Here is a 27,476-nt window from a genome sequence, read left to right as displayed (position 1 = left end):
AATGGCGCCGCGGCCGGGGAGGCGCCAAGCGGCGCCCGCGGGGCGTGAATAAAGGGCTGCGGGCGGGGCGGCGGCGCTCCGGTAGGCTCGGGGCCGGCGGCGGAGCCGGGTGAGCGGGGCCGGCGGCGGGGGGAGGCGGGAGGCCGGGCCGCGGCCGGGCGGCTCGGCCCGCCATGAACAAGGCACAGCTGACGCGGACGGGGATCCTGCGGATGGCGCTGGGCGGCGGCTCCGCCGACCCGCTGCTGCCGGCGGAGGGCGGCGGGGGCCGGCGGGCGCCCTTCCTGCTGCGGGCGCTCCGCATCGCCGTAGTGGTCTGTCTCTACTGGTTCACCTCCATCGCCATGGTCTTCCTCAACAAGTACCTGCTGGACAGCCCCTCACTGCGCCTCGACGCCCCCCTCTTCGTCACCTTCTTCCAGTGCGCCCTGACGGCCGCCCTCTGTTTCGGCCTCAGCTTGGGGGCGGCCTGCGGGCCCCCCTGCTCCGGCCTGCCCACCCTCCGCCTCGACCCCAAGGTGTCCCGCAGCGTCCTGCCCCTCTCCGCCGTCTTCATCGGCATGGTCACCTCCAACAACCTCTGCCTCAAGCACGTCGGCGTGGCCTTCTACAACGTGGGGCGCTCCCTCACCACCGTCTTCAACGTGCTGCTCTCCTACCTGCTCCTCAAGCAGACCACCTCCCTCTACGCCCTCCTGGCCTGCGGAGTCATCATAGGTGAGGGAGAGCAGGAGTGGCTGCATCCATCCCGCAGCCAGCAGCCCCAGAGAGACAGAGGTGGAGTGTCTTTCCCTTGGGAAGTCATCCCCACCTGCATGGCAGCTCCCTGGTGAGGTGGGGTAGCTCAGGGCTTTTTCCTTGCTCTGCCTCCAGCAACTTGCTTTATATGTCTGGAGGATGTAGATAACTCATTAAGAGAGGAAATTACCCTTACTTGACCATGGCTTCCTTTTTCCTTTGAGCAGTAAAACCTATCTGGCCTCTAATGATGCTTTACTTGCCCTACCTTTTTTCTTTTTCCCCCCATATAGGCCATAAAACAGCAGGTGGCTTTCTCCCCGTTCCCAAGTGCTTGTTCATTATTAACTTTGGTAACAATAACATTTATGTCAGCACCACAGGGCCCGTGCAATGGAGCCGGCCAGTTCAGACAGGCCGAATGCATGTGTTGAAGGGTTAGCTGATCAAGCCAAATGTAAAACACCACCAGCAGATCTGGTTGTGTGGTTAGGATGTAGGGCCAGCCATTAACTGGCTTAACGGGGATGCTTACAAGTCTTTAAATCCAAAAGCACTGGGAATGCCAAAAGCTGCCTTCCGCTGGAGGGTCATTTAGATGCCAAGAATGGTGGAATGTTTATTTCAGTCTGGTTCCAGGTGAGCCTGTGTTCACTTTGCTGCTTAGACAAGTAGATGGATTCAGGTTAAAATGAGAAATCTCATTTCCATAGAATAGCTGAACAGGAACAGAACTACTCTTTTTTTTTTTTTTTTTTCCACCCAAGTGATGCAAGCAATTGCTTTAGTTAATCTTTTGTTCAGGCACTGCACCAGGAGTGTGGTGTCTGCCAGCCTTACAGGGTTTCTTTAAGGCTCTGTCCCCCTGGCTCTGTCTCCTTTTGCTGTGAGAGCATTGACAGTATGCCTGAAGCAGCACAGCTGAGCATCCTCCGTGGCCTGACACAAAGCCCTTCCTGTCAGTGCATTGAACCCTTTTGTATTTGGGCTTAGATTAAAGCACGTTGGCTGCTTTGCAGGTAACTCACCAGACAAACTCCAACGTGAAGCAACTTAGAAAGCGTGGTGCAGTTCTCCTTCAGTAGCTCATCTCCCCTTTTATGTTTTGCTTATGAGCTGGATAAGGAGACACAAAGGCTGTAGCTCCTGTTTTGGAGATGGTTGAAGAGTTCATTACCCATCAAAGTTTAATGTGTTGAAGATACTGCATGCAGTTTCTGCCTTGTGATCTTTTCTCAACCATAGTTCTTAATATTACATCCATGTGTTTACTATCTTTCCCTCTTTTCTGACCTTTTCCTTCCTGTTAACAGCAAAGACTGTGAGGCTTTTTTTTCCCCTCAAACCTTGAAGAATATTTTTCTACCTGTGTGTGTTTGCTGTCTTTTCAATTAATAAACAATCATACGGTCTCCTGAAAATTACCCATATGCAAAGACTAGCTGGAGTAATAGTTTCTGAACTAGTGCTGCCTGCTCAGTGTGGGAATTAGTCCTCTGAGATTGAATTACCCACGCTCCCAAAATAAATCTTCCCAGGACACTAGTCATGACATTTTTGGTTTCACTTAATAGAAAGGGAAAAAACCCTTAAGCCTGTCTGTTTGTAATTGTGGTTGTTCAGTATAAAGTAGATGATGAATTTCTGACTATGTTTTGAGCCTTTCAGCAGTTTCTCAGGTGATGTCTGATTTGTTTGGTTGCAGGTGGCTTCTGGCTGGGTGTTGACCAGGAAGGAGCAGAGGGCACACTATCATGGACAGGTATATTCTTTGGGATCCTAGCAAGCCTGTGTGTCTCTCTCAATGCCATCTACACCAAGAAGGTGCTGCCTGTGGTAGATGGTAGCATCTGGCGCCTGACCTTCTACAACAATGTCAATGCTTGTGTACTGTTCTTCCCCCTCATGATGCTGCTGGGCGAGTTCCGCACGCTCTACCACTTTGACAAACTGGGGAGCCCCAGTTTTTGGGGTGTGATGACCCTGGGGGGAGTGTTTGGCTTTGCCATTGGGTATGTCACTGGACTTCAGATTAAGTTCACCAGCCCACTCACCCACAATGTGTCTGGGACAGCCAAGGCCTGTGCCCAAACAGTGCTGGCTGTTATCTACTTTGAAGAAACAAAGAGCTTCCTGTGGTGGACAAGTAACTTGATGGTTTTGGGGGGCTCCTTTGCCTACACATGGGTGAAAGGACTGGAGATGAGAAAGGTGCAAGAGGATCCTAATGTCAAAAGTGGTGAAAGAAATGAGACTGGTGTGTAGGAAGCTCCTACACTTCCATTTCTGTGCCTGGGGGGATAACCTTTGGTGCTCATTGCCTCCTGGGGAGAAGAAGAGCAAGGATCAGGAAAAAATTCACCTGCAAAGTGTATGGGGAACTGTGTCAGGAACCAGAGCCAAAGACCTGACTGGATCATGTTTTATCTGTGGGATCTCACACCTATCAGAGTTGTGGAGAGCATGTGTTGTAGAGATCAACTGGGGTTTTTTGTGATTGTTTTTTAAAATGGATGTTGCTATTGTCCTAATCTGGGAAATTTGCATCTCGGGGGGGGGTGGGGGTGGGTTCCTAGCAGACAAAGACTGGGGTGGGAGCTTTGTGTAGTTAGGGATCTAGAATTAGCTGAATGAATGCAGTCTGAAGTTATAAAGTCCTGAACCTCCAGGTAAGGAAGAGGCAAGTAGCTAGACTGTTTGGGTTTGACTCCAGTAAACTGTTCTGCTGTAAAAGGTTTTTGCAACAGCTGTTCTTCCTGTTGCCCCATTCAGTGCAGAGGGTGAAAATTCCTTCCCTTCTGGCTATTTACAAGTCTAAGCAACAGCCGTGCCTCCAAATCTCCTTTCCAACGAGTCAGTATCACATCCTTCTGAGGTTTTTTCTGTGTTGCTCTGCATCTGATATCTCAGTCCAGGGAAGCATGCTAAGACTCAGGAATTAAACTTCTCATTCCCTCTGCAGTGTGTCCCCTGAGGGAGAGCAGGCTCACTCCAGTGGACTTTCTCATGGAGGAGTGAGTTTGGCTTCTGTGTCTCTCTGTGAGAGGCAGGAGGGGAAAAGTTACTCTGAAGCACTTGCTGCTCTAGAGTGGGGATCCCACTTCAGAGAGTTCACAATACTTCTCTTTACCCTCTGTGTAAGGGGTAAGTTTGTGTTTGAAAATGAGTTACTATTTAGACGTGTTTCAAGAGACTTGTTCCGTATATAGTTTGCATCTCCTCTGGTGTTTGCAGTTTATCTTTTGGCTTGTTCCTTTTAAACACCCCATGGCCACCTCAGTGAACCCTTCAAGTCAGAAAAAATTCTAGGTTTGCTTAATGGCATCGTTCCCTTTGCTTGGAACTTGCTGCTGAACAGTTAGTTCTGCAGAGATCTCTGCCCCTAACATCTGGCCCTATGCAATACTCCGTGCTGCGATTTCTGATCCCAGGGGTCAACAACAGCAACGCCCTGTTGTGAGCTGTGATGCACCAGCTTTCTAAATCCCTGGCCCCTTTAAACATAAGGAGTTATTTGGATAGTGATCCTGGGCAATCCATGCCATTGCTTTATCCCCTGCCCCATGGATACTACATGATGTACCATGCCCCGAGAGTGATGTCTAGCCACACCTACAGAGAACCACTCAATTTCTGCCGAGAATATGTTCTCGTTTAATTTAAGAGGGTGCCAGGTTTCATGACCACAGGTACCTTTTTGATGCAGGCCGCCACTGAGGGTCCTTGAAACATTTTTTTATTTTTCACGTTGCACGTACCGACTTGGGGCAGCCGATCCTGCTGCGGGAAGCCGGGAGTGGCTCCCGGGCTCCGCTCCGGCTGGGATCGCCCTTGCGGGAGTGTCGCGGCCGCTGGGGGGCAGCAGAGCGCCCCAGGTCCCCGCGCGCCCCGCCCAGCGCGCTGATTGGCTGCTGTGGCGCGCCAATCACGCGGGGGGGCGGAGCGGTGGCGGGCGGCGCGCGGCGGCCGCAGCGGTGGGAGGAGGCGGCGGCGGCGGCGATGGCGGCCGCGCTGGGCCCCGCGCCGTCTCTGTGCCGCTCCGTGCACTGGTTCCGCCGCGGGCTGCGGCTCCACGACAACCCCGCGCTGCAGGAAGCGCTGCGCGACGCCACGTCCCTCCGCTGCATCTATATCCTGGACCCCTGGTTCGCCGCCTCCTCCGCCGTGGGCATTAACCGCTGGCGGTGAGTGGCGCCGGGCCTGCGGGCGGGGCGGGAGCGGCGGGGCCGGCGGCAGGGAGGCTCCTGCGGTACCGGGGCGTTCTGGGTAGGGCGTGGGCCGTGTCGGTCAGGCCGCATCAGCGGCGGGAGCGGCACACGCTGCCCTGCCTGGCCCGGCCCGGCCCACGCACCGCTCCACCGGCCCCCTCTGAGGGAGAGCGGCTGTGCCGTGCCCGCTTGGCCTCGCCGCGGTTTCCGCAGCGGTGCTGCCCGACTCTGTGGGAGGATGCCCACAACTTTATGTAATGTCATTAGATTTTCTCCTTACCCTCTGGGCGAACGTATGAGAGCAGCAACCCCTGCGCATTTAGCTTTGGGAGACGCTGTTCCCTGGGTTTAGAGACAAGTGCAAAGAATCCTCAGCGCTGCGTGGCTTCTCCACGCCTTCCCTGTGCCCTTTGGCTGCCGGGCACACGTAGGCATGTGCGCACGCAGCTGCGTTCCTCCCACCCCACAAATTTCTATGGAAATACATATCGGCTGCTGCTAAGGAGGTAGAGAGGAAGATATGTGTGGGCTTTTTCCCACTGTCTCCCAATGGAAAAATGTACGGCATGAGTGGTGTGTGCAGAGAATAAGACCTCATGTACCTGTAGCCAGTAACATTACATAACGCTGTTGTCTCAGCTCTCAGCTGCCTAAACATTTGGAAATCCAATCCAGGTAGAGATTCTCCTCGACAGGACTCCCCCGAATACAAATAAGGCAGATTTCCCCTGCCCTCACACTACCCCGGGACGACCACCTGGCTGAAGATCCTTTGAGAGCCCTTTGAAATGTTATGTAGCTGTGCACTAGGGAAACTGTAGTAACTGATTGCCTCTGCTGTGCACCTTATCTTCATCTCAAGGAATGGGAGATTATATGAGTGATACCTATGCCTTTCTAAAACTCCACGTCAGAGGATGGCTTAAAATTCTAAATGTGTGTAAATTACCTCAATGTACACGTTCAAATTACAAAAAATTGTGGATTCTGTTACAGATAAGCGTTGCAGGAGCCTGAAGTGGTCTTTCTGTAGACCAGACATCCTGCAGGCAGCAGAAATGCGTTTCACGTGCTGCTGTTGTTGCTGACTGTCCCCACTTGGAAGAACTGAAGCACTGCCACAACAGATTAGTTCCTGATCTGTTTAATCCTTGTTTGTTTCTACCAACATTGCGGAGGGAGGGAAGCAGTTAGTAGTCTTCATGTTGTAGTCATGGAATTTATGAGCAAGTGAAATTTTTAAAATAATGTTTTCTTGGAGGTGTGTGCCTACTGCAGATGTCAGAAACCAGCACCACTGGCTGTTGGGGAAAAATGTATTAACAAGTTACTTATGTTGACCAAATTTCGATTAGTTTGCACTGGGAGACCTGGCTTTGTTTTGCTAATTTTTTTTTTAATACAAATACTTGTATTCGGAGTTCTGTTCTCTAAAGGCAAATGTTTGTGTTTTACCTAGTTCTCACATATTTATCGTATTGAGATTTCCTTGTTATTTAACTGCACAGGATGTGTGAATCACATAGGACTAATGCTTGATAAATTTTTAGAACACTTGGGAAAGTTGACATTCCTATTTAATAGATGAATTGTGGGCTAGGGGAGTGGTTTGTTTACCTGGACCTCGTTCTAGATGTTCTGCTTTTTGATAGAGGGCCCTTCTTTCCATGAACCCCACCTCCTTTAGTCCCTTGGGATGTGGGAGCTTGTTCTGTGTGTAAGCTCAGTTCGCACTATGGGCAGTGCAGCTGAGGAGAGAGGAAACCCCCACTTAATTGTAGCTTAGCTTTCCTTAGCTGTGTGTGGTCTTAAGGGAGCTGCTGCTGATACTCCTGTCTCCAAGATCACGCTGCAGAGTGGGCGGGTGAGGGAAAGGTAGAAGTTGGCAGGCTCACTTACAAAGGGTTGCAAGTTTGCCAGCCGTGCCAGGTGCCGAGGAGAGACTAAAGTTTTAAAGCTGATGTCTTTTGCAGAGTTAAACAAAGCAAAGTGATTATGTAGGTGGGGAGGACCTATGTGACTGGGAAAGCAAAGATAATACCTTTAATGTTTTGTAGGTTAGTGGGGGATCAGTCAAACACACAGTTACCGGCAGAAAGCATTTACATGAGTCTTTAGAGTTTTGGGGTGAGAGGGAATAGATGAGTGCCTTGGTATGCTCTCATCTTCATGGTGGAAGATGAATTGCGGCTCTCTTTGCAGGTATTTTAAATACATGTGATTCTTGCCTCAGGATATCCTGGTGCTCAGTCTTGTGCTACTGATGAGCTAGGAGAGTACATTTCTCTGCTGTGACATGGTGTACTTGTAGCCAGAGCTGTAAAACTTGCACAGTTCTTGCAGTATTTAATTACATTCCTTGGAGAAATTCCATCGACATTTTGCCCCAAAACCTATGAAAGAATACAGTAGGGTATTATATGGTTTATGCTTTTCTATGTCTTGTAACGTGGGGAGAGCATCTGGCCAGGAGTGTTCTCCCAGCTCTGAGGGAGAACATGAGAAGGGGATTTCAGGAAGAAGAAAATCTTGGAAACCTCTTGCATCTGAACAAGCTGGCTGGAGCTGCAATCTTATAGCAGTTGTTAGACAGACCAGGGATGAATATGAATTCTTGTTTTCTGTTTCTTATCTGAACTCCAGTTGGATTTGGTGATGCAGTTTTGCTGGAGTTCTGTGCAAATTCTCATTTGTTTTTTAGCTGCAACCAATCTGGCTGACACTAACTGCTATTGTTTCTTCTCTGCAGATTTCTACTCCAGTCCCTGGAAGATCTGGACAACAGTTTAAGGAAATTGAACTCTCGCTTGTTTGTTGTGAGAGGGCAGCCAACAGATGTCTTCCCAAGACTCTTTAAAGTAAGAGAATAATTTTTTGGAGCATAGTGAAAAAAAACCGATGGCCTAGTGCTAAACTTGTTTTCACTCACTAATGGTTGGAGATTCATTTGGCGTCTCCTTAACTATAACCAGTTTTTCGCTAAAACAAACTTTAGTCTTTAACTACTACTAACTACTATCCATAAGGGCCAACCTAGGAGCCAGATCCACTCCTAAACTCAGACTGGCAAAGAAATTTAATAGTAGTGTGTAACCTAGTATCAGGGTGCTCAGGCTTCTCTTTTGGATGGTGGTCTTGACCTTCGTTACTGTTAAGTCACCTCTCACAGGGCTGCTCTGTAACATCCTGACTCTTGTGTTGGAAGCTTCTTCCCTACTGGTCATTTGGTTCCTGCAGTTTTTACTTGGGAAGACTGCTGTGTCCATACACCTTTACAGACAACTGGAAAAGCACATTGATCTTTATGAATTGCAAATAGGACTTCGTGTTAAAATTTCAAAATTCAGAAGCTTTTATGTTAGCTGGCCTTCCTTTTCTTCTTCTGTTCAAGGATGCACTTCAGTCAACTCAGCAGCAGAATATGGCTTGGGCCCAAGCTTCTTGCTGATGTACTGGTTAGGATGTGGAATATGCAGTTACCTTTTTGGTCAGTGATGGATTAGGGGGATACATTTCTAAAGTGGTATGTCAGGGCTGACAAGAGCATCTCCTTGAATATTGAGGCTCCTCAAGCAGTATCATTCTTCTCTGTCCTGCTCCAAGATTGTATTTCCAATGTCTTTGAAGCTTTTTGATGATGGCTTTGCTAGTGTCAAAACTAAATGAAAAAACACAGTTCCCAGTAGTCTTATAAGTTGGGTTTGTCCTGTGACTTTGGACTGTCATGTGGACATATGGTTGACAGAACTAGTGCCCCAAAGCCTATTAGAGACCAGCTGCTGAGAAGGAGAGGTAAACTTGAATCTGTACCCTCCTGCACTAAATGGTTCTGATGTGTATTTTCTGGAGGAGGGCAGTACTGGAGAGGGGAATAGCTCTATGCAGGTGAGAAGGGGCACTGATACTTATTTTGGCTTCTGCATTTTAACACATGACACAAAGTATGTGCTGCTTTTAGTCTTTTCAGAGTCTGGGTTATTTTTATCTTTTGATCTGCAAATAAGTTCTGGCTATCAGTAGTTCATGACCTCTTTATTTTAGTTCAAGGTATTCACAAGATAATTAAAACTTTGTTGGAGAAAAACGCTTGCTTTGGTTAAAGAGTAAAAAGTAGTGTGCAGAGTCTGGAGTTTGGAGAAATGGTTGTGGAATCACCCAGACCTGCTTTTTGCTGTAGTCTGTTTTGTCTGGGGAGGTGAGTTGATGAGTATCTCGGGTGTGCTGTAACAAAGCTGAAAAAAACAGAGGCAAGTTTATGCTATTACATGGTAAATCTATGGTTTTCATGGGGACTCAGGCCTTTGCAGAGCTGCTGCACTGAACAGTGAGTTAGCAGCAGCTCATGCCTTGCTGTCAGCTGTTGTGGAAGGAGAGTTATGTCACATGTGGTAATGCAGCACTTGGACCTAATATAATTTCTGCTCCTGTTGCCGGTAGCTGAGCTACATTGTTGCTAACAATCGCTGCTAAGGCACTATTGTGCATGGATACTGTGAGAAGTGTATTTGTCAGCAATGTGTTAACCTTTGCAGAAGTTTTTTTTGTCTCACTCTATCTGAACAAATGTCTGTAATTTTACCTCTTCTGTCAAAGTGTGTTGTTTGTTCTCTGAAGTCTGCTCACAGTCCCTTTGGTGTCTTTTGCCCCTACAGTTTTTCTTTGCTATAGGCTAGATAAAAGAGACAAGTTATTAGTCATGCCTTTTGTTTTGTATATCTGCAGCAATTTACTGTCATACAGCTAATGAGTTTTCTGGTTGGTTGTGCTCTGCTTCCTATGTACTACTGCATCACATAGAGCAGTGGCCTTCTCAAAACTGTAGGAATACATGAATTTAAAGTTTTGGATGCTTACCTAAAATTTCTGTTAGCCTTACATGTTTTTTTTTATTCCATTCCATTATTTCAAGGCAGTAATACGTATTTCTTCAAGATTAAATCCATCTTTTTCAGGTCTTCCAACTGATACTGTTTTTCTTATAAAAGAAAAGTTTAAAATGAAGCTGATAAGTCACATAGGAGCAGGGCAGTGCCTGGAACATGTCAGTCTGACCTCTGCACTGAGTTAGGGTACTGTCATGTTCTTACTTGGAAAAATGAGTGGAGGACCCCTCTGAGATGTCCTTTCAGTGATACAAAGTGGTATTATTTCACTTATTACATAAGTGGTTTATTTCTTTGTCCTTCCTAAAATTAATTTTAGGACTGGATCAGCAAGTTTAGAAAAGAATGGGACTTGTGCAGTTGTTTTCTGCTTCTGAATTCCCTTCCCCATCTTTGGCATTATTTTTAATGGCCTTCAGTAAACTAACCATAATTGTTCTTTTGCTTTGTTTCTGTTTTGGAGGTTAAAAGGTCTCCTGTATATACAGAGCTGACTTAGACTGTTTCACTTGGAGAATGTGGTTCGTATGTTAGCTGTGTGAGGGTTTTTTTAAGCGTCTATAGATTTCTGGCTGTCTTTGACTAAAGTGTTTGCTAAACAAATCTGTGGGCTGCTGCTCTGCTTGATGGATGTCTTGGGAGGGTCGCTGTGGAAACTGTGAAACCTTTTCTCATAGGATTAATTTCTGAGGAAAACTAGGCCATAGACTTTGAGAACAATCTGTGCTCTAGAAAAGCCTGGAAGAGGATGAATGCTATTTCATAAGGCCTATTCCATGTAATTTGTGAGGAATCTATTAATGGTATGAAGACCAGAATAGGTGCATGGCTTGACTAGAGTAAACTTCAGGGATTGGAACTGTGTGACCTTTAAGGTCACTTCCAACCCAAACCATTCTATGATTCTGCGGTTCTAAAATAACTCCCAAAAGGCAGGATTTTACCTTGAATCTGAATCACAGTATCATACTCTACTGTACAGACCATATAAGTTCACTCAGCTGCCATCCTATGTCATGCATTTCCTACAGCGTGTTTCTTGCTCTTTGGGTTGGACACTGGTTCCCTAAGATGTCATGTCTTTAAAGAGACATTGGGAAGAATTAAGAATGTATTGATGGTAGTTTCCACATAAAAAAGCAGGGTTTTGAGTGGAACATGTCTTGAAAGAGTTGTCTGAAATACCTTCTCTACAAATGCTGGAACAGGATAGTAGGGTTACTTTGGGACACCATATGCAACAAAACGAAGTGTTTCTAGGCTTGGTGACTGAGCTGAGACCTAAGCAATTATAGAGAAGAACTCAACCTCCTCTAATGTGTTAAACCTGACATTTGCGAATTTGCATAGCAGATGTGATGTTTGCTAGAGCTGATAAAATTGTTGAATCTTTGGTTATCTCAAATCCAGACTGCTGTTCCTCACAGTAAGAACACACTGTAAGCTTCCAGGACTTAACACCGTCCAGAAATTCTGAAATCCTTGTTTGTAATTGTGCTGATTAGAAAGGGTCTTCTGTGTGACAGCTGGGTGTATTGTGCCTTTTGCAGGAATGGGGAGTCACTCGTCTCACCTTTGAATACGACTCGGAGCCCTTTGGGAAGGAGAGGGATGCAGCTATCGTCAAACTGGCCAAGGAGGCTGGCGTGGAGGTGGTGATAGAGAACTCCCACACCCTCTATGACTTGGACAGGTATGGGGAGAGCAAGGGCAGAGGTGCTGTCTGGGCTAGGCTAGGATTGTTGTGTCTGGGAAGACTTCAGTCTGCTCCATTACATTGATCGCTGTCATCTCGTGTGAGCCTAGAAGGATTACTCTGTGCACTCGCACTTTTGATTAGAACACGTCAAAGTGCTCACGGTGACGTGAGTGTGCAGACAGGTGTTACCTCAAGCTTATTAAACTCTGCACTTGACTGTCATTTAATTTGCTCAGCTGTGTCCGATTGATTGCTCTCCTTGAGCATGTCCTCACTGTATGGACTACTTCTTTTTGCTTCATTGTAATAAAGATAGTTGACCAGTGTTCTCAAACAGGCTATGAAGGCAGGGCTTTTAATTCATGGATGTGCCAGGACAGCTGGAAGAAGTAAAATAAGGTAGATTGGGACAAACTTACCTTATTCTAAAACCTGAATGCCTTATCTTTGTTGTGTATTTGCTATGGAGGAGTTTTGTTTTGATGCTGAGTTTTATATATTTACTTATTATATCTCTCTCTATACATGTGATTTTAAGCGTTGAAACAGTCTTTCAGCTAAGACTCTGAGATATGCTTGACTTCAATGATGTACTATTCTTACAGGTTGCCTGCTTTTTTTCTTTTCCTTTTTTTTTCTAATATTTTTGGATGAGATTTGTGCCAGTAATGCTGAATTTGGATTTTCTCCTATAAATCTTTAACATCCATAACTTCCCATGAGAAGGAGCTTTGCAGTTAGCACATGCTGTGTGGGAATGTTTGTCTTTAGACTGAGGGGTATTCTTCGTAAACCTGTTTCATGACCAGATGCTACTTGCTAATTTTTATTTACCCGTGTTTATAACATTCTCACTCCTTCAAAGTCAATGGGCTTCACATTCTTCCTCATGTCATCTTTGTCTTTTCCAAGGTGGAGAGTCCTAGTTTAAGTTTTCAGGTGGCATCTGTTCTATATCTCATAAGTTTGGTCACCTTTCTTTGTAGTTCTGGGTATTTCTAGAGATGGAGAGCAGTGGTGAAAACTGTGACCAGTGTGCAAAATGTAAGAGTGACATGGATTTTTAGAGTACTGTGATGTTTACTGTCTTCTTCTAATAGTCCTTCTCCTAATAGTAGCATTATTTTTGCTTTTTCTCTGTGCTGCTAAACACTGAACCGATGTCTTGGGGCTTCCTTCCAGAATGGTCATAGCTATTTGAGGGGCTACTACTGTGTAAATAAGTTTAAGATTGCATAGCTATGAATACAGAGAAACAAAATGACCAAAACTGCATTTCATCTGGTATTTTTGTCAGCTGGTCATGTGGTGTGTAGGGAAGTTTTTAAGTTGCCTTTTACCTTTTGCCTATCTCACATTGGCCTTTTTAGCCATCAGCGCGCTTGTAGCAAGCGTGGGTAGAGCCCTTCTCAAATCTTCGTTCGCAAAGCCTAGCCATGATGATCCCAGACAGTTTATTGCATTAGTAGGCTTTATCATCATGCTCTTTTTTGTCCCTTCCCAGATACTTTATAAAAAATGTTGAGCAGCACAAGCCCTAGCTCATCCCTGTGTAGGGTTTCTCTTCCTGTTCCATCTTATATCTCAGTTTTCTGTCTGCATGGACTTTTTAATTTATCCCAAATTACTGTGCTTTCTTAAAAATTTTTCAGTGAGGGGTTTAGTCAGATGACTTCTCAAAATCCATGTAGGATATATCAACTGAATCTCCCTTGCCCCAGGCTGAAATGTCACTAATTGATTTTCAGGCACAACTTCCCCTTACCAAGCCCAAATTAACCCCCAGCATATTGCATATATCCGTGCATTCAGTGTTCCCATTAGTATTTCCTACCCATCTGCCTAATGCACATAGCAGACTCTATTCATTCCTCCCTCTGATGCCTCTGAAACACTTTTAAAATCTGGAGTTGTATTTGCTTTTTTTTCCCCCTTGCAGAATTCGGACAGTTTTATGGTACATTCAGCAGCTATTAGTTTGTGTATTTTGTGATGCCCTTTACAGTTCCTGGGTGAATGTTTGCTGGTCCTGGCAAGCTTTTGCTGTTCAAGCATAGCTTGTTTTGTGGCACTAATCTCCCAGTCTGTGATCGCATCTGATACGTTTCCTTTAAAAAAATCAAGATTCATAACCCCTGTAGGTAACTCTATATTGAATACACTTGCAAAAATAAATGCAGAGGGTTTTGCTGTGCTGTTACAGTCTCTGCTTTTTTTAATGACTTGATCAGCTCTTGGCTCCAGAAATATCCTGGAGTGTCTGTAAAGGGCATTTTTAATTTTTTTTTTTTTTTTTTAACTATTTAAGCTTTTTTTAAAAGGTTTCTCAAACTTTCATTTGGGTTGGAAGATGCGATTAGGTTTCCAATTTAACCTATCAGGTTGGTGGGTTTCTATTTTGTCTTCATTTTTCTGAAGGATTCTGCCTTCTGTTGTCTTTGCTGATGTTATTCTTTAATTACTTTGACTCTTGTGATCTTTCTGAAATGTTTTTTCATGGTTTGTGGTGCGATTGTTGAATTTTTTCCCCCCAGAATCATTGCCTCTCAGTGATCTGCCTCTCAGCTTGTTATATTTGCTTAGCATACTTTTTTACTTTTTTTTAATGCATTTCCCTTATTGAAAGCATAGCCATTATGGTATGCCATTGCTCCTGGAAAGTTGTTAAACTGATGCATGCCAAAGTCACAGTTAGTGCAGGCAAGTGATAACTAACATTTTCAGTTATACCTTTGCACTGCCTAAGACCAAATAATGAATTGCCTCTCCTTGTGGGTTCTTCATTAGCTGTTCCATGGAGCACTCCTTTATGGTAACTAGAAAATTGGGTTCTGGCAGCTGATGGGGTGTTGCAGCTACCAAATTTGTGTGGATGCAGTTGAAGACTCCAGTTACACTGATATTTCTTGGTTCTTGGCATCTCTGAGATTTCTCAGCAGACGGTAATACAGTTCTGATACTATATTTCTCCCGGAAGCCTCATAGTGTATCACCCTCCAGCTGTGTTACTGTCTTCTAAGTCATAGTATGTGTTCTCTCTCTGCTCAGTCTAATGTTTTTCCTGCGTAGTTAGCCGGTGGTAGTAGCATCCTAATTCTCATCTTTCTTTAATCATATTTCTGACAAGATTGTTAGCCCGGTTTTAAGCAATTTAGACTAATCTTCCATGTCTACATACATGATTCCAGCAGTTCTCCTCTTGCCCTCCCCTGACACGGTGCCCAGCCAGGAGGCAGCGGGCAGGGCCACAGCATTCTGGGACCACCTCCACCAGCTCCTTTTAAACATTTACCAAGAGCCCGTGCAGTTAACTTCCTAATTTGACCAGTTTTACCCAGTGGGAAAATTACAATGTGCCCCTTGTTGGCACTGCCAACATAGCTGTGTCATCACCAGAGCATCTTTTCCCTGCTCTCCCTCAAAACAAAGAGAGGGCTATAGAAAATCAACATCAGTGCTGGAGAATACTCCTAAGAAAATCTGGGAATTCCCAGTGAAGATTAGTGATGCTCAGGTTGTAGAAGTTAGACAGAAAAGATAATCTCTTGGGTGTTATCCTAGCCTGCTCAAAGCCTTTACTTGACTATTATTCTGTCTGACATCTTCCAGCTGACAGGTTGTTTTGTCTCTTCTCTGGATCTGCTAATTTTCTCCTTAGGATCTAAATCCTTTATAGTGTGCTCACTGATGGTCAGCACTGTGGTTTCCAAAATCCCAGGCAGGCCTGGGTTATTCCAGGGGAGTGGTTTAGATCAGAAAAGAACATTGTGATCTTGTAGGTTTGTAGCGTGCATCCAGGAGCAGCTTTTCCTCAAATGCCCTAGCCTAAGGCTGAAATGTTAGTTATATGTGTTTTAATAGAAGCATGTCCTAACCAAGCACTGGAGAAGCGTGCATACCTTGGTGGTTCTGCAGTTCAGTACACTATGCTAAAAAGATGGGTTATTTCCATCTGAGAAGTTCAAGTCTAACTTGCGCCTGCCAGATCTTGTTATTCTCTCCTATCTTGCATGGTGCTCTGGTGTCAGGTGTTTTCCCCCAGTGCAGATACCCAGCCTGTCATCAAGTCACATCTTCATCTTTTATCTGCTCAGTATGTGTCTGCAGAAGTTGAATTGTTTGTACTTTGTTCAGCATCTACTGGATGGACACATCTGTTGCTTATCTCTCTGTTATCTTCTTTGAATCTGTAGAAATACCTCTTGTCTTACACGTAGCCCTACATGAGCTCTCTGGAGCAGGGATTTAGATCAGAGGAATTGCATAAGCTGGCAAGGCTAACCAAATAGTCCGCGTGAATTGGTAGTGGGGTGCGTTGAGCAGCCTGCTTGCCGAGCGCTGGCTGCCAGCTCTTCCTCATGCTAGGAAGCAGGAGGAGTATACTCAGTGCCTTGCCAGAACCTGGCCCTGTTATTTGTAAGTGAGCTGAGGTGTCAGGTTTCTGAGGCAAGCAGCTTTCCCTATCCCCTTAGCCATCCCAATGGGGTACTTCTGTGGAGGTGTAGGTCAAAAGCTGATACCTATGAGGGTATGCATTCTAGTGTGCAGACACTCTGCTGTCGCAGGTGACTGACTGTTGGAAACCTTATAATCGTAGCAGTGCTGGAACTATGTTTGCTTAGGTTTTGTTGCCGGCTTTCTTGAGGTAAAATGTGACTGTGTGACTGACGGTGAAAAAGACCCTCATAAATTCTGGTACCAAGGTACTACTGTCAGGTGGTGCTGGGCAGTAATAGTGCTAGTTTGGTAGCACAGCCATTTTGTGTGCTCACTAACTAAGGTTAGGTTCTGTGTGATCAACACAGTGATTCTGCTCTTCTCCGTTCCACTTCAAGAAAACTATACGAAAAATTGTCACCTGGAGTCTGTGGGTTGCGCTAGGGGAGATGGATGAAATGGGAGTATTAAATCCTGGGGAGGAACCTCCCTTTTTTTCTCACTGGTGAAAGTCCTGTGAGGTTATATGGCTTGGATCAGAAGGACAATATGAGGAAGGAAAGGACTCCTGCTTGAGGAGCTTCCTGTACAAATCTTTGTGCAGAAGGCTGAATAGCACTACAATACCCAGTATGTGTGGTATAATAATCCAATATTCTGCAATACCAAATATTCAGTACTGCTTTTCATGGTAGTATTGTGAAAGGTCCAGATTTTGTGCATTGTGCCAGCATCAGGTGCTGTGAAATGTGCAACTTTTCCTAGTCCTATTCAGAAGATTTGTGTCCCAGATCCAGTAACTGTTTAGGAATTCAGGAGCTGTACTGGGTAATAAAAAATCATTCGTATTCACCATCTTGATGATGTCACATACAGACACTGGCATCCTGCTAGTCACAGTGATTTGCTCCAAGTAGTTAGCTGACCACAAGAGTTTTAGCTGTGGATCTGGGATGTGGTATAGTGGTCTGGATCTTGGACTGAGCTGCAGCCTCAGCAGATCTGTGGAAGAGGACTGAAAACAGAGGCATTGTGAAAGAAGTAGCTTCCCTGCCTCCATTCCAAGCACCTCAGGGCAGACACGGTGCAGCTTTGTCACCTTTTATCTTCCAAGCTCTGAATTCCTATGGAAACAAGTGAGCCTCTAGAGTGGTATAATGGAAACGCTTCACTTCTCTTACAGATTTTCTGGGGTCTTTGGCTGGCTCAAAGCAAGCCACAGAGAAGATAGTGGAGGGTAGTATTCATGAGAGTTCTCGCCATTTCTGGGGTGTTACAGGGAGACAGCCAAAAAGTGTGTGTGGGAAAGCTGAGGAGATGCGTCCTGGTGTGGTGATATAGGACAGGATGTGTTGGCTGCAAGGCAAATACAAACAAATACACCAGCCGGGGCGGGGCAGAGTGCTGTGGCCGTGTTTATAACCCGGCACTAAAATTGTGCAGTGCTTTGTACTCTTTGCACATCCCAATAGCCCTCTCTCCCACCCTCCCTGCCCTGTTCGTTCGAGTCTTTTATCTTCTCCCAGTGTTTGCAACTTCAAAGCAGAAACACGGGAGGAGACTACGGATGGCTTCATTTTTAATCTCTGCCACCGTGCTGCCTGCGGGGAAGGCTCCCCTTCCCTCGGTGCGGGCTCTCGGCGGGGTCACCGCGGCGCACACGTGCGGGAGCGCCCGCGGCCGGCGTGTCGCTCCGCCCCGCTACACGTGCGGCCACGGGGGAAGGGACGGCACATGGCGCCCGCCGGAACACTCGGCTTTAAGCCTGGCCCTTGCATAAGCTGTTGATTGTAATGGGTGGGGAAAGCTGCTGTGCTTCAGCTCCTGGGTGAGCTGTGGGGTTGGCTGCCTCAGCTTTATGTAATGCTGGCGATCCCTGTACTGTCTGCTTTGCTGTTAACTCCTTCCTCTCCATGCAGGAGAGGGGTTAAAAATGGCATCTTTCAGCAGGAAGAAGCTTACCTTGCCCAGGGAAGCTTACCTTGCCCAAGGGACTTCTCAAAGCTCTCTGTCTCAGGAAAAATTAAACTGCATGGCCCCAGCAGGCTGTGGATGCTTAGTGAAGTAGAGAAATGGGAAACTGTGACTCTCTTTCTGTAACATGATCTGACGCAGGTGAATAGCATGACACGGGGCTACTGTGGCCTTATGACGTGGGGGAGGATGGTGATTTCCCTAATCACAGGGAGAGAGGAATGACGCAAGATGGGATTTGCCTCTTCTGGGATAGGTGGAGGAGGGGTCACTAACAGGCTAGGTCCTCTGTGTCAGACAAGGAGCAAGTAAGGTCAGAATAAGGTTAGGATATCACAAGATGTTAGGGGAATGGATGCAGGTCTAGGATTTACCATCTTGGGGAGACAGAAAGGCAGTAGTCAAGTTGAAATTTCATACAGTGGTCTGATGAGGAGCTCTGGGAGAGAGGTGTGATGCAAAGTCTGAATTCATATGGAGCTGTTTTGAGGTTTTTTCCTGTGGAGATGAGTAAGTATGTGCAATGTTTTGTTTTCTGATGTACTTTGGGGTTTTGTTTGTTTGGTTTTAGTATCCCTTTGGAGAATGCATCAAGTGAAAGGTAGGTGTATAACGATTTTTGTATCCAAAGTAAAAGGCTATCCTGAGCAGAGATAGCGGGGGGCAGTTTGGATGTCATTTCCTTGTGTATTTTGTGGTAGTGAGGCTGTGTTGTTTCACTGTGCTTATTTTACCTCCAGAATAATTGAGCTGAATGGCCACAAGCCACCGCTCACCTACAAGCGCTTCCAGGCCATCATTAGCCGTATGGAGCTCCCAAAGAAGCCAGTGAGCACTGTAATAAGTCAGCAGATGGAGACATGTAAAGTGGACATTCAGGAGAACCATGATGACGTTTATGGGGTCCCGTCGCTGGAAGAGCTGGGTATGTGTCAAGAGCGAAGGCAAGGATTAACTGCCCAGCTGAAACAGGATCTACTGATGCTGTTTCCGATGGCAGGCACATGTTCTCACCTAACGTGGGCTACCGCTAGCCATAGGAGCTGGCTAATGTTTTCAGTGAGTGCTGGACCTTGTGTCCCTTGCACTGCTGTCGATGCCCAGCATCCCCCTTTAGCATTGCTCTGAAGTGCTCTGCACCTGTCCTTGTGTTCTCTGCTATACTAAGCATGTAACCACTGTATCAGTATCTCATGTCCTCACCAGCTGCTTTCCTCCTACTGCCTTCTCAGCCGCATTGTGTAACAGACCTGAAGAGATAAACTATGTAACAGGCTTAGATAATTTCATTCAGTTATTGCCAATTTGGGAGTTTAGCAAGACAAAAGATATTACAGAAGCTTCTTTCATTCCTCCTGTTATGCCTTATGGTCCTGTGCTTTCCTTGGAGAAGGAGAATGAATGTCTGAGGCACAGGGAATGCAACACCTACATCAGGGAGGTGAATCTAAATGCACGGGAAGAAAGGATTAATGCAGAATATTGTCTGTGTGTCTGTGACTGGAGGCTCCATACCAGCTATATAGGAAGTATCACTTTGTACCTTAAGGCACAATTTCAAGAGGTGTTGTAAAAGTGTGGGGCTTCACAACAGGAGTTATCTTCAGAGCCACAGTCCTGGATGGATCCACTTGCTTTATTGCCTGGTCTAATGTGAGACTGCTCGTAACCCTACACTGCTCTGCTTGCTGCCAGGGGAAGCTCCTCTGTCAGCTCAGAGCAGTGCAGGGAGACTGCATTATTGCTTCTGTCTTTGCAGCGGTTCTTTAGCACTAATCCAGTGCCTTCCCCAGCACCAGCTTTCAGCAGAATAGGAGCCTCACCAGGAGCAGCCAGGCGCTCTAGTGAGCTGCCGATGTCAATGGCAAGGTATTTTGTAAGGCAGAGCTGTGGAGCAGACGTTCCATTGCCAACTACTCTGGTCTTTGGAGCAGAGCCCTAGGGGTAGTACTGACACACCAGAGAGACTGCTAGCGGTGAACAGTGGGGGAAGTCACCCTAAGGCTGCCTGAAGTACTGCAAGGAGAGGCCCTTGTAGTGCGGTGTCATGAGCAGGCACTCCCCATATTCCACATGATTCACCTGATGTACAAGGATTAGAGCAGCAAGTAAACCACACCAGTCAACTGTAATATGTAGTATGTTGCTGTTATTAATGCTTAATCCAGTATCTGTACCGTTTGTCTAGGCATGGCTTCAAATCTTACAAAGTTCTTTGTCTCAGGCTTTCCTACAGATGGTCTTGCCCCTGCAGTTTGGCAAGGAGGAGAGACGGAAGCTTTGGCACGGCTGGATAAACACTTGGAAAGAAAGGTAACCCCTGTTATTTAAGTGGCAATTCCTGCAGACTGTGTCTCCAAATGAAAAACATAGAGTGTTGCCCATTACTCTATTCCCTGCTCTTCCTAGCACTGGTCATAGGATTTGCCTCTGAAAAGGAGTGTTTGGCATTTTTTGAGTACTTATGTCGTCTTGGTTTGTGTGTGGAGCAGGGAGCTCCTGGGCTTCCTCAGACCCAAAGAATTAGAGCTGTATATCATTAATGCTGCTGTTTGAAGCAGAGAGGATTCTTTTCCTTGTTTCTGCCTGTCAGTTTCCTTTAGAGGAGTGCAAACTCGGAGGTTCTCCTGTAAGTTATCCAGTCCCTGCTACACACTGCACACCACCTCTTTTTATCTTTAGCTGAGGTATTAGTGCGAGTACTTGCTTATAAAAGAATGCCTTCCCCTTGTTCTTCAGCCTGTTAATAGGTTGTCTCACTGATTGGCATTCCTTGAGCCCGTTGCTGAAATAATCAAATTTTTTATCAAGTAATGAAAGGTGTCCCAGCTGCAGAGGCATGACTCAGTTTTAACCAGTTTATACTTCCTTAATGCTAGGTGGCTTGGTGGTAATTGTGAAAATCAAAGCATAAATACTTGTGCTGAAAGGGGACTAAACTTTCAACATAATGCTCCACAAAAAGGTCTGAATTTCCCCAATTTTTTCCTTTAGTATGTGAAATGACATAGACGTACCTGGACATAAACAGTTGTATTAGCCTGTATCCCTAGAAACTGTCAGGGTTATTAACTGCTGCATGCAAAGCTAATTTAATCATTTTCTTTGCCAAAATAACTAACTGGTTTAAATCCTGGAGCAAAGGTTTTGCATTTCTTGAATGGGATGTGGAAGTTGGGATTGCCCACTAGAGATCTCTCACAACAGTGTTTGAAAGTGAATAGAAGAGACTGTGCTGTCAGACCTGAGTGGTCTCACCAGCTGCACAGAGGCCTGCCTTAACAGTGTCCCACAAATACTTGAGGGTTTTGGCTGATTTCTCCCGAATCTATCTAGGCGTGGGTTGCAAATTACGAAAGACCAAGGATGAACGCCAATTCATTGCTGGCCAGCCCTACAGGACTCAGTCCCTACCTGCGTTTTGGCTGCTTATCCTGCCGCTTATTTTACTATCGTCTCTGGGAGCTGTATAAGAAGGTAAGACAAAAGAGATGTGGAGAGCAGGCTGGGTTTGAGCTTGTATGTAGCATGGTGCTGGTTCCCAGACAGTGCCAGAACAGGTACTAAAGTTCCAGAGGCCTCCCTCATGCTTAACTATTGGGCTGAGCTAGTTGCTCTTACAGAAGAGGCTCTTGGGTGAGAAAAAGTGATTCTCCTGTAAATATTCCAGCAAACCTTAAATCTGCTGATACCTTGTTCTTCAGTGTGGACTTCTATGTTATGAACCATGTAGAGCCTTTCAGTTAATTTTGCGTAATTCCGGTCACTTGTCAGTGTACTGAGTGAATCAAAAGTAGTGCTCTGACTTAACCACTGGGGTTTCTGATAAGGGGGCATCTGGAGTTGTGCTCCTTTATCGCAGTGGTCAGCAACTGACTTGGGAAATGTGTATAAATGCTTGGGTGGCTTATGGCTCAGCTGCATGAAGCCAGTCCTCCAGTGCTTGTGAATACCCTTGTTCCCTCCTCCACAGGTGAAGCGGAACAGCACGCCGCCTCTCTCTCTGTATGGACAGCTTCTGTGGAGGGAGTTTTTCTACACAGCAGCCACCAACAACCCGAAGTTTGATCGCATGGAGGGGAATCCCATCTGCATACAAATTCCCTGGGACAGGAACCCTGAAGCCTTGGCAAAGTGGGCAGAGGGCAAGACAGGCTTCCCTTGGATAGATGCAATCATGACCCAACTGAGACAAGAAGGATGGATCCACCATCTGGCTAGGCACGCGGTGGCCTGCTTCCTGACCAGGGGTGATCTCTGGATCAGCTGGGAGTCGGGAGTCAGGGTAAGTTCTGCCATTTTCAGATATTTGCAGGAGGCCATAAGGAAACCAAAACCTCCCTGGCATTCACTTCAAGGATGGGCACACAGGTATGGCTTTTGCTTCATGTGTAAAAGGTGCATGGAAGAGAGGATTTGCTAGCAGGCTCTTGGCCAGCCAACAGCCTGACTTCTTTCTGCATTCTACTGTGAGGCTCTGACAGTATCACAAGCCTTGAGTAACCATAACTAAATGTATGTGGGACCCACTGGTAAATATGGACTAGGGTTTTGGGGGCTTTTTTGTTTTTTGGGTGTTTTTTTTTTTTTTGTTAAAAATTCTTTTAGTCCATCTGTTTTCTTTGCAAGTTTAATGCCACTTCTTAACCGGACCTTTTTCCTCATTGTGTAATTCATCACCGTGCCGGTCAGGGAACGCTCCATGACTGTGAAATCTGAGTCTAGAGTCTCTCAAGGAAAGAGGTAAAAGACCCTCCTCTTGGGCCATCTGAAGGGACAGACAGCTTGAAACCTACCCAGTGTACATACTGCCGTACACAAAAGTGGAGGCAGGGGCACCTAGTCATGAAGCTGACAAAGCAGAGCATAGTTGAAAGTGCTGCTTAAGGTGCAGCATCTGTACATGGATGTAAGTGAGTTATTGCTGAAACCTTTCTGCCTCTTGGTGGTAGTGTGCTCTGGGACCTTCAGAGGGGTTCTTCTGTCTTGCTTTGATGCACGTTCTTCTGTGCAGCATCCTCTCCTTCCCACGGTTGGTGCTTTGCACTTGTTATGCCTGCCAGGCTAGGATCAATACCCAAAGCTTGCTGCAGCACTAGGTAGTGATTTAGTCTGTAGCTGCATGACAGAGAAGCCAGCACTTTACCAGTGTGAGCAGACCATGCCTCCATATGTGAAAGTGTCAGGAAGTGAGATATATTGACCAGCCAACTGCCTTCAGCCAGCAGATCGCCTCTTTGCTGCCGCTCTGTTCTCATGGCTCAGTGCCTGCCATTTAAAATAGCATCTTGGGTCCTACTGCCACAAAGTCCTATCTGAGGAAGGTCTCATTGTCTTTTCTTCCAATTGCTGCAGGTATTTGATGAACTGTTGCTGGATGCAGATTTCAGTGTAAACGCAGGCAGCTGGATGTGGCTTTCGTGCAGCGCATTCTTCCAGCAGTTCTTCCACTGTTACTGTCCTGTGGGCTTTGGACGTCGCACAGACCCCAGTGGTGACTATGTTAAGTAAGTGATATGACTGGGGCTTTTTTGGTGATGGATCTGCGAGCCCAAGTCAATCAGTGACTGACAGGTGCATGGTGTTTTCTGTGCAATGTGTGTGCTATGTTGCTTTTTCCTTGTGTTGCAGGAGGTATCTGCCCAAACTAAAGGGTTTCCCCTCACGATATATCTATGAACCATGGAATGCCCCAGAGTCTGTGCAGAAGGCAGCCAAGTGCATCATTGGGGTGGACTACCCCAAACCCATGGTGAACCACGCAGAGACCAGCCGACTGAACATCGAGCGCATGAAGCAGATCTACCAGCAGCTGTCACGCTATCGGGGCCTCTGTAAGTACCAACAATTGCAAAAGTTTGTGTCTAATATGAGATAAAATGCTGGGAGGAAAGGTCATGCTTTAAAATAGATAGCACTCGTCTCTCTGGCCAGTCCTTGCCAAATCTGCTCAATTGGTTTCCAGGGAGAGCTCCACTGAGCTGCTGGACAGCTAAGAGGGGTAGAGTTTGATTAGTTTTGAGAGCTGCTGATAGCAAATCACCATCCATATATCACCAGAGGTCCATTCTTCACTTTGGAAGAAAACCTAGGCATTGCATCCTAAACAAATATGCTGCTGGATCACGGTATGTGTCTGTGGTCAGCACTGTATGAGCGCAGCTCTTAACTCCTCCTGCTTTGGGATATGGATGTGCTGTTTGGTGATCACTAAGGTGTTCTTATGTGTGTTTTGTTTCTTAATGTAATATCCTCTTACTGTTTTCTAGGTTTACTGGCATCGGTCCCTTCATGTGTGGAAGATCTCAGTGGCCCAGTCACAGACTCGGCTTCAGGGCAGGGCTGCAGCACCAGTACAGGTGAGTTGAAGTTATTTGTGTGCTTTTGAGTTTCCTGTTGACTTAAAAAGTGATAGGCAGGAGAAGATGATCCTTTTCTAATAGGAAGAGAGTGTGTAGCTAGGAAAACATAGATCACATTCACATTCCTTTCAGCTTTCTTCAGAAGTCCCCAGGGAGCCTTCATTTGTAAAAGGGCTGAAGAATAGTTCATTAAAGTTACTCTTTTACTGCCTGTATGGGATCATGTGCAACCACTTAAGGAAGAAGTGCAGATCGTTGTAGGGCTAATCAGGTAAAATTAAGCTGTCCTCTGTCAAAGAAGGATGCTTTTATGTCTGTTCTGGGTGACTTCATTCTGCCTTTAACAAAGCAATTTTTAAAAGTTTCTAGGGAGCCTGTGGCAACACATTTCTGTGCTGGTGGACTGCACAGTCTTCTTTCTCCCAGCCCTTTCTCCCTCCCTCCCTCCCAGGCAGATTAGGCCCGAGTGTACCTGTGAGGCCACCTAAAAGCAGGGAAACTGTTGCAATGACTCTTCTTCCTCCGCAGTGGTGAGGCTGTCGCAAGCAGACCAGGCTTCTCCAAAGCGCAAACACGAGGGAGCAGAAGAGCCATGCACTGAAGAACTGTACAAACGAGCTAAAGTGGCAGGTCTCCCTGCTTCAGAGATCCCTGGCAAGAGTTTATGACTGTGAGTAGTTCCTAGCGTGATCTGGCTTAAACTACCTGGTTCTGGAAGCTAACAAGGCTCAATCTTATTTACTCCCTGCATTGTAACGAACAAAGTGGACTTCTTGTGGAGGGATGTGGCTCCTGACTGTATTTCCATAACTCTGTAATTTGGCAGTGGTCTGCCCACTGGTTGTTTTGCATGATAAGCTGTTAGCTCAGTTGTCCAGTGGAGAACTGTGCCCTGCTGCTGGAGCAGGCATGGAGCACAGTTGTGGGTTTGCTCTTGTGAAGCTGCTTCTCCTTCCACAGAGTGGGTTTGCAGCCACGTTTGCCCATGTGGTGAAGGTATGGGCTAGAGGAGGGGAACAGTCAGGTCCAGTCATCTGCCTGCAATGCTCCAGATCCCAGGAGGAGAAGAGCTGGTCGCATGTTTTGGCAATTTTTCAGTATGAGAGGGGAGGTCAAGGCAAATTGTCTCTTCTGCTTTTTCCTACAGCCATCGACGAGCACCCTACAAATGAAGAGGGAGAATGCTGAAGAGGTGACCGGAAGAGTAGGGACGGCTGCCACAGAGAGACTGGAACTTGTGATCTGCAACAGAAAATTTGGGGTCTCATATAACTGTGTAATTCCAATAGCTGCCGCAGAAGGGCACTGCATTACTTGTGCTTGGGAATATTTGGCTTTCTGACCTCCAAAGAGCCAAATATGTCTCTTCTCAGCCATGCCCCAAATCTGTCCACATTTAAGGGAGCAAGAACCTTCTGTCAACTTGTTCACTCTCAGGTGGATCTTTATTTTCTGACAATGGCTCAGTGCATGTGACTTGATGCATTGATGTAGGAGTCAGCATCTGCGTGTCTCACAAATAGTGAACATCCATTCTCATCAATACTACTAGGCAGTGATGTGTGCTGATTAATTCAATTTATAGTAGGTGTGGAGAAGGAAACTGCTACAATGTCAAAAATAGGGTACCCATCCTACCAGAGAACAAGGAAAACTTGGGATTTCTTTCCTTAGGTTAGGCTGGCGAGGGAATGCTTTCTGAGTAAATCAAGGAAGTGCTTCTGTAGGATGGAAACAAAATGAAGGTCAGCTGTAGCACAGGAGCAGATACAAACTTACACTTAAAAGGCACTTAAGACTTTCCTGCAAAAGAACCTTGCTACTGCAAGGTGAGCCATAGTGATGCTCCCTGGAATGGGCAGCTTCAGAGGTGTTTGACATCTGGGGAAGAGGCACTCTGAGAGAAAAGGAATTCTGCAGAGAATAAGATCATGCCTTCATATGAACGAAGCAGAGTCTCAGATTAGGTGTGGTCCAAATAATAAGGGAGCTACCCCTGAGCCCAGCACTGTACAGCATTTCCTTCCATGAATGGAGCTCTCTCAGAAGAAGTGACCTATGTCTGGTGTGTAGACTGTGGAGTGCCTCATTCTGATAGAGGATATATTACACATCAGCTCCTTGAAGTGAGTCTTCCTCGAGCTCAGAGTCCAGTGCCCATTCTGTGTGCCCATTCTGTTTGCTCTTTTCTGTATTGGCATCTGTGTTTTGAGTTTCTACACAGTGTACTCCTGTACCTCTTGCCCTGCGCGCTGCACATCCTTGCCATTTGCATTCACGCTGGTGTTTCGTAGCCTAGCGGGACGATTGTGTAGCTGTCCTGGCTCTTAACCATACATTCCTTGCCCAGTCCTCTTACACGTCACTCCAGCACAGCGCTGGCAGAGCGCCTCTGCCTGTCACCAAAAGCACAAGGGAGGGTAATACTGCAGAAAATTCTCTCTTGTGGCTGTTTTCAAGAGGGATTAGGTTGAGTAGCTAGTCCTGTGCAGTGGGCTGCTGTTGGCACAGTTTTCATTTGCTGTTCAAAACCTTTCATCTGTGCCTGGCACAGATAGTGTGGGGCTATATGTGAGCTTATGCAACTAACAGCTTGGGGAGTACTGGAGTTATCTCCCAGTCTGACTGGGATAATCAGATTCAGTTTTGGAGCCCATGTTTGAACCCAGAGCAATAGGGTTGCGAACTGAAACTGACTCAAATGTATCTGAGAAACCTGAAATGGTTGAATTGAGTCTGTGAGTAAATTTTTGAATAGCTGAATAACCTTTCCTTCCCACTCCCTGAGGCATTGACCCTGTATTCTTTTTCCCAAGGGAATGCATTGGGCAGACTGAACAATGGGTTGAACTGACACAAACAAAGAATCACTTTTCCTAACCTTACTTTCTTCTAGAGTAGTATTCATAGCCTGCCTGGTGGGTAGCCCAGTCATCAGCAGGTTTTGTCCCCTTCAGTCTGACTCAGATATTACTCCTACTGTCTTGGAGGTAGAAAGGTATAAAGAAAAAGAGATACTCCCCCACCCCCATCTTCTGCTGCAGAGAGAAGAAAGGGGAAAGACATGCACTTTGTACACTTAGGTTACAGAAATTGTGACTTTTGTCAATTGGAGAGTTTCCTGCTTAGGCAATGGTCTGTAAATACAACTTTTTATAAATGTCTTTAACCCCCT

General features: G+C 46.2%; 2 protein-coding genes across 3 annotated transcripts; both read left to right on the top strand.

Moving 5' to 3' along the window:
- On the top strand, window positions 1–3,962 carry SLC35C1 (solute carrier family 35 member C1). Its single transcript, XM_027887443.1, has 2 exons — window positions 1–717; window positions 2,444–3,962. The coding sequence occupies exons 1-2, from the start codon at window positions 174–176 to the stop codon at window positions 3,001–3,003; spliced, it is 1,104 nt and encodes a 367-aa protein (XP_027743244.1). The 5' UTR covers window positions 1–173; the 3' UTR covers window positions 3,004–3,962.
- Window positions 2,444–27,476, top strand: CRY2 (cryptochrome circadian regulator 2). 2 transcript variants are annotated; one of them, XM_027887431.1, is made up of 12 exons: window positions 2,444–2,500; window positions 7,696–7,804; window positions 11,380–11,522; window positions 18,680–18,864; window positions 20,164–20,252; window positions 21,276–21,416; window positions 21,913–22,224; window positions 23,295–23,446; window positions 23,571–23,773; window positions 24,209–24,298; window positions 24,830–24,971; window positions 25,449–27,476. In XM_027887431.1, exons 1-11 carry the CDS (start codon window positions 2,493–2,495, stop codon window positions 24,967–24,969), a joined length of 1,572 nt encoding a protein of 523 aa, XP_027743232.1. In that variant the 5' UTR covers window positions 2,444–2,492; the 3' UTR covers window positions 24,970–24,971; window positions 25,449–27,476. The 2 variants fall into 2 exon arrangements, with proteins under 2 accessions (XP_027743232.1, XP_027743226.1); XM_027887425.1 differs by lacking the exon at window positions 2,444–2,500 and adding an exon at window positions 4,726–4,922.

The sequence above is a fragment of the Empidonax traillii genome, unplaced genomic scaffold (assembly GCF_003031625.1).
Source record: "Empidonax traillii isolate 1590-97213 ecotype Southwest subspecies unplaced genomic scaffold, ASM303162v1 scaffold11:size2795301, whole genome shotgun sequence".
Lineage (NCBI taxonomy): Eukaryota > Metazoa > Chordata > Aves > Passeriformes > Tyrannidae > Empidonax > Empidonax traillii.
Note: the sequence above shows the minus strand (reverse complement) of the source record. Positions and strands in the feature narration are given on the sequence as shown.

Bases quoted from the DNA above. Each gene is read 5' to 3' on its own strand.
- SLC35C1 (XM_027887443.1), top strand. From the start codon at position 174: ATGAACAAGGCACAGCTGACGCGGACGGGGATCCTGCGGATGGCGCTG. The intron at 718-2,443 runs GTGAGGGAGAGC...GTTTGGTTGCAG, and splicing joins GGCCTGCGGAGTCATCATAG to GTGGCTTCTGGCTGGGTGTT.
- CRY2 (XM_027887425.1), top strand. From the start codon at position 4,738: ATGGCGGCCGCGCTGGGCCCCGCGCCGTCTCTGTGCCGCTCCGTGCAC. The intron at 21,417-21,912 runs GTAAGACAAAAG...CCTCCTCCACAG, and splicing joins TCTGGGAGCTGTATAAGAAG to GTGAAGCGGAACAGCACGCC. The intron at 23,774-24,208 runs GTAAGTACCAAC...ACTGTTTTCTAG, and splicing joins GTCACGCTATCGGGGCCTCT to GTTTACTGGCATCGGTCCCT.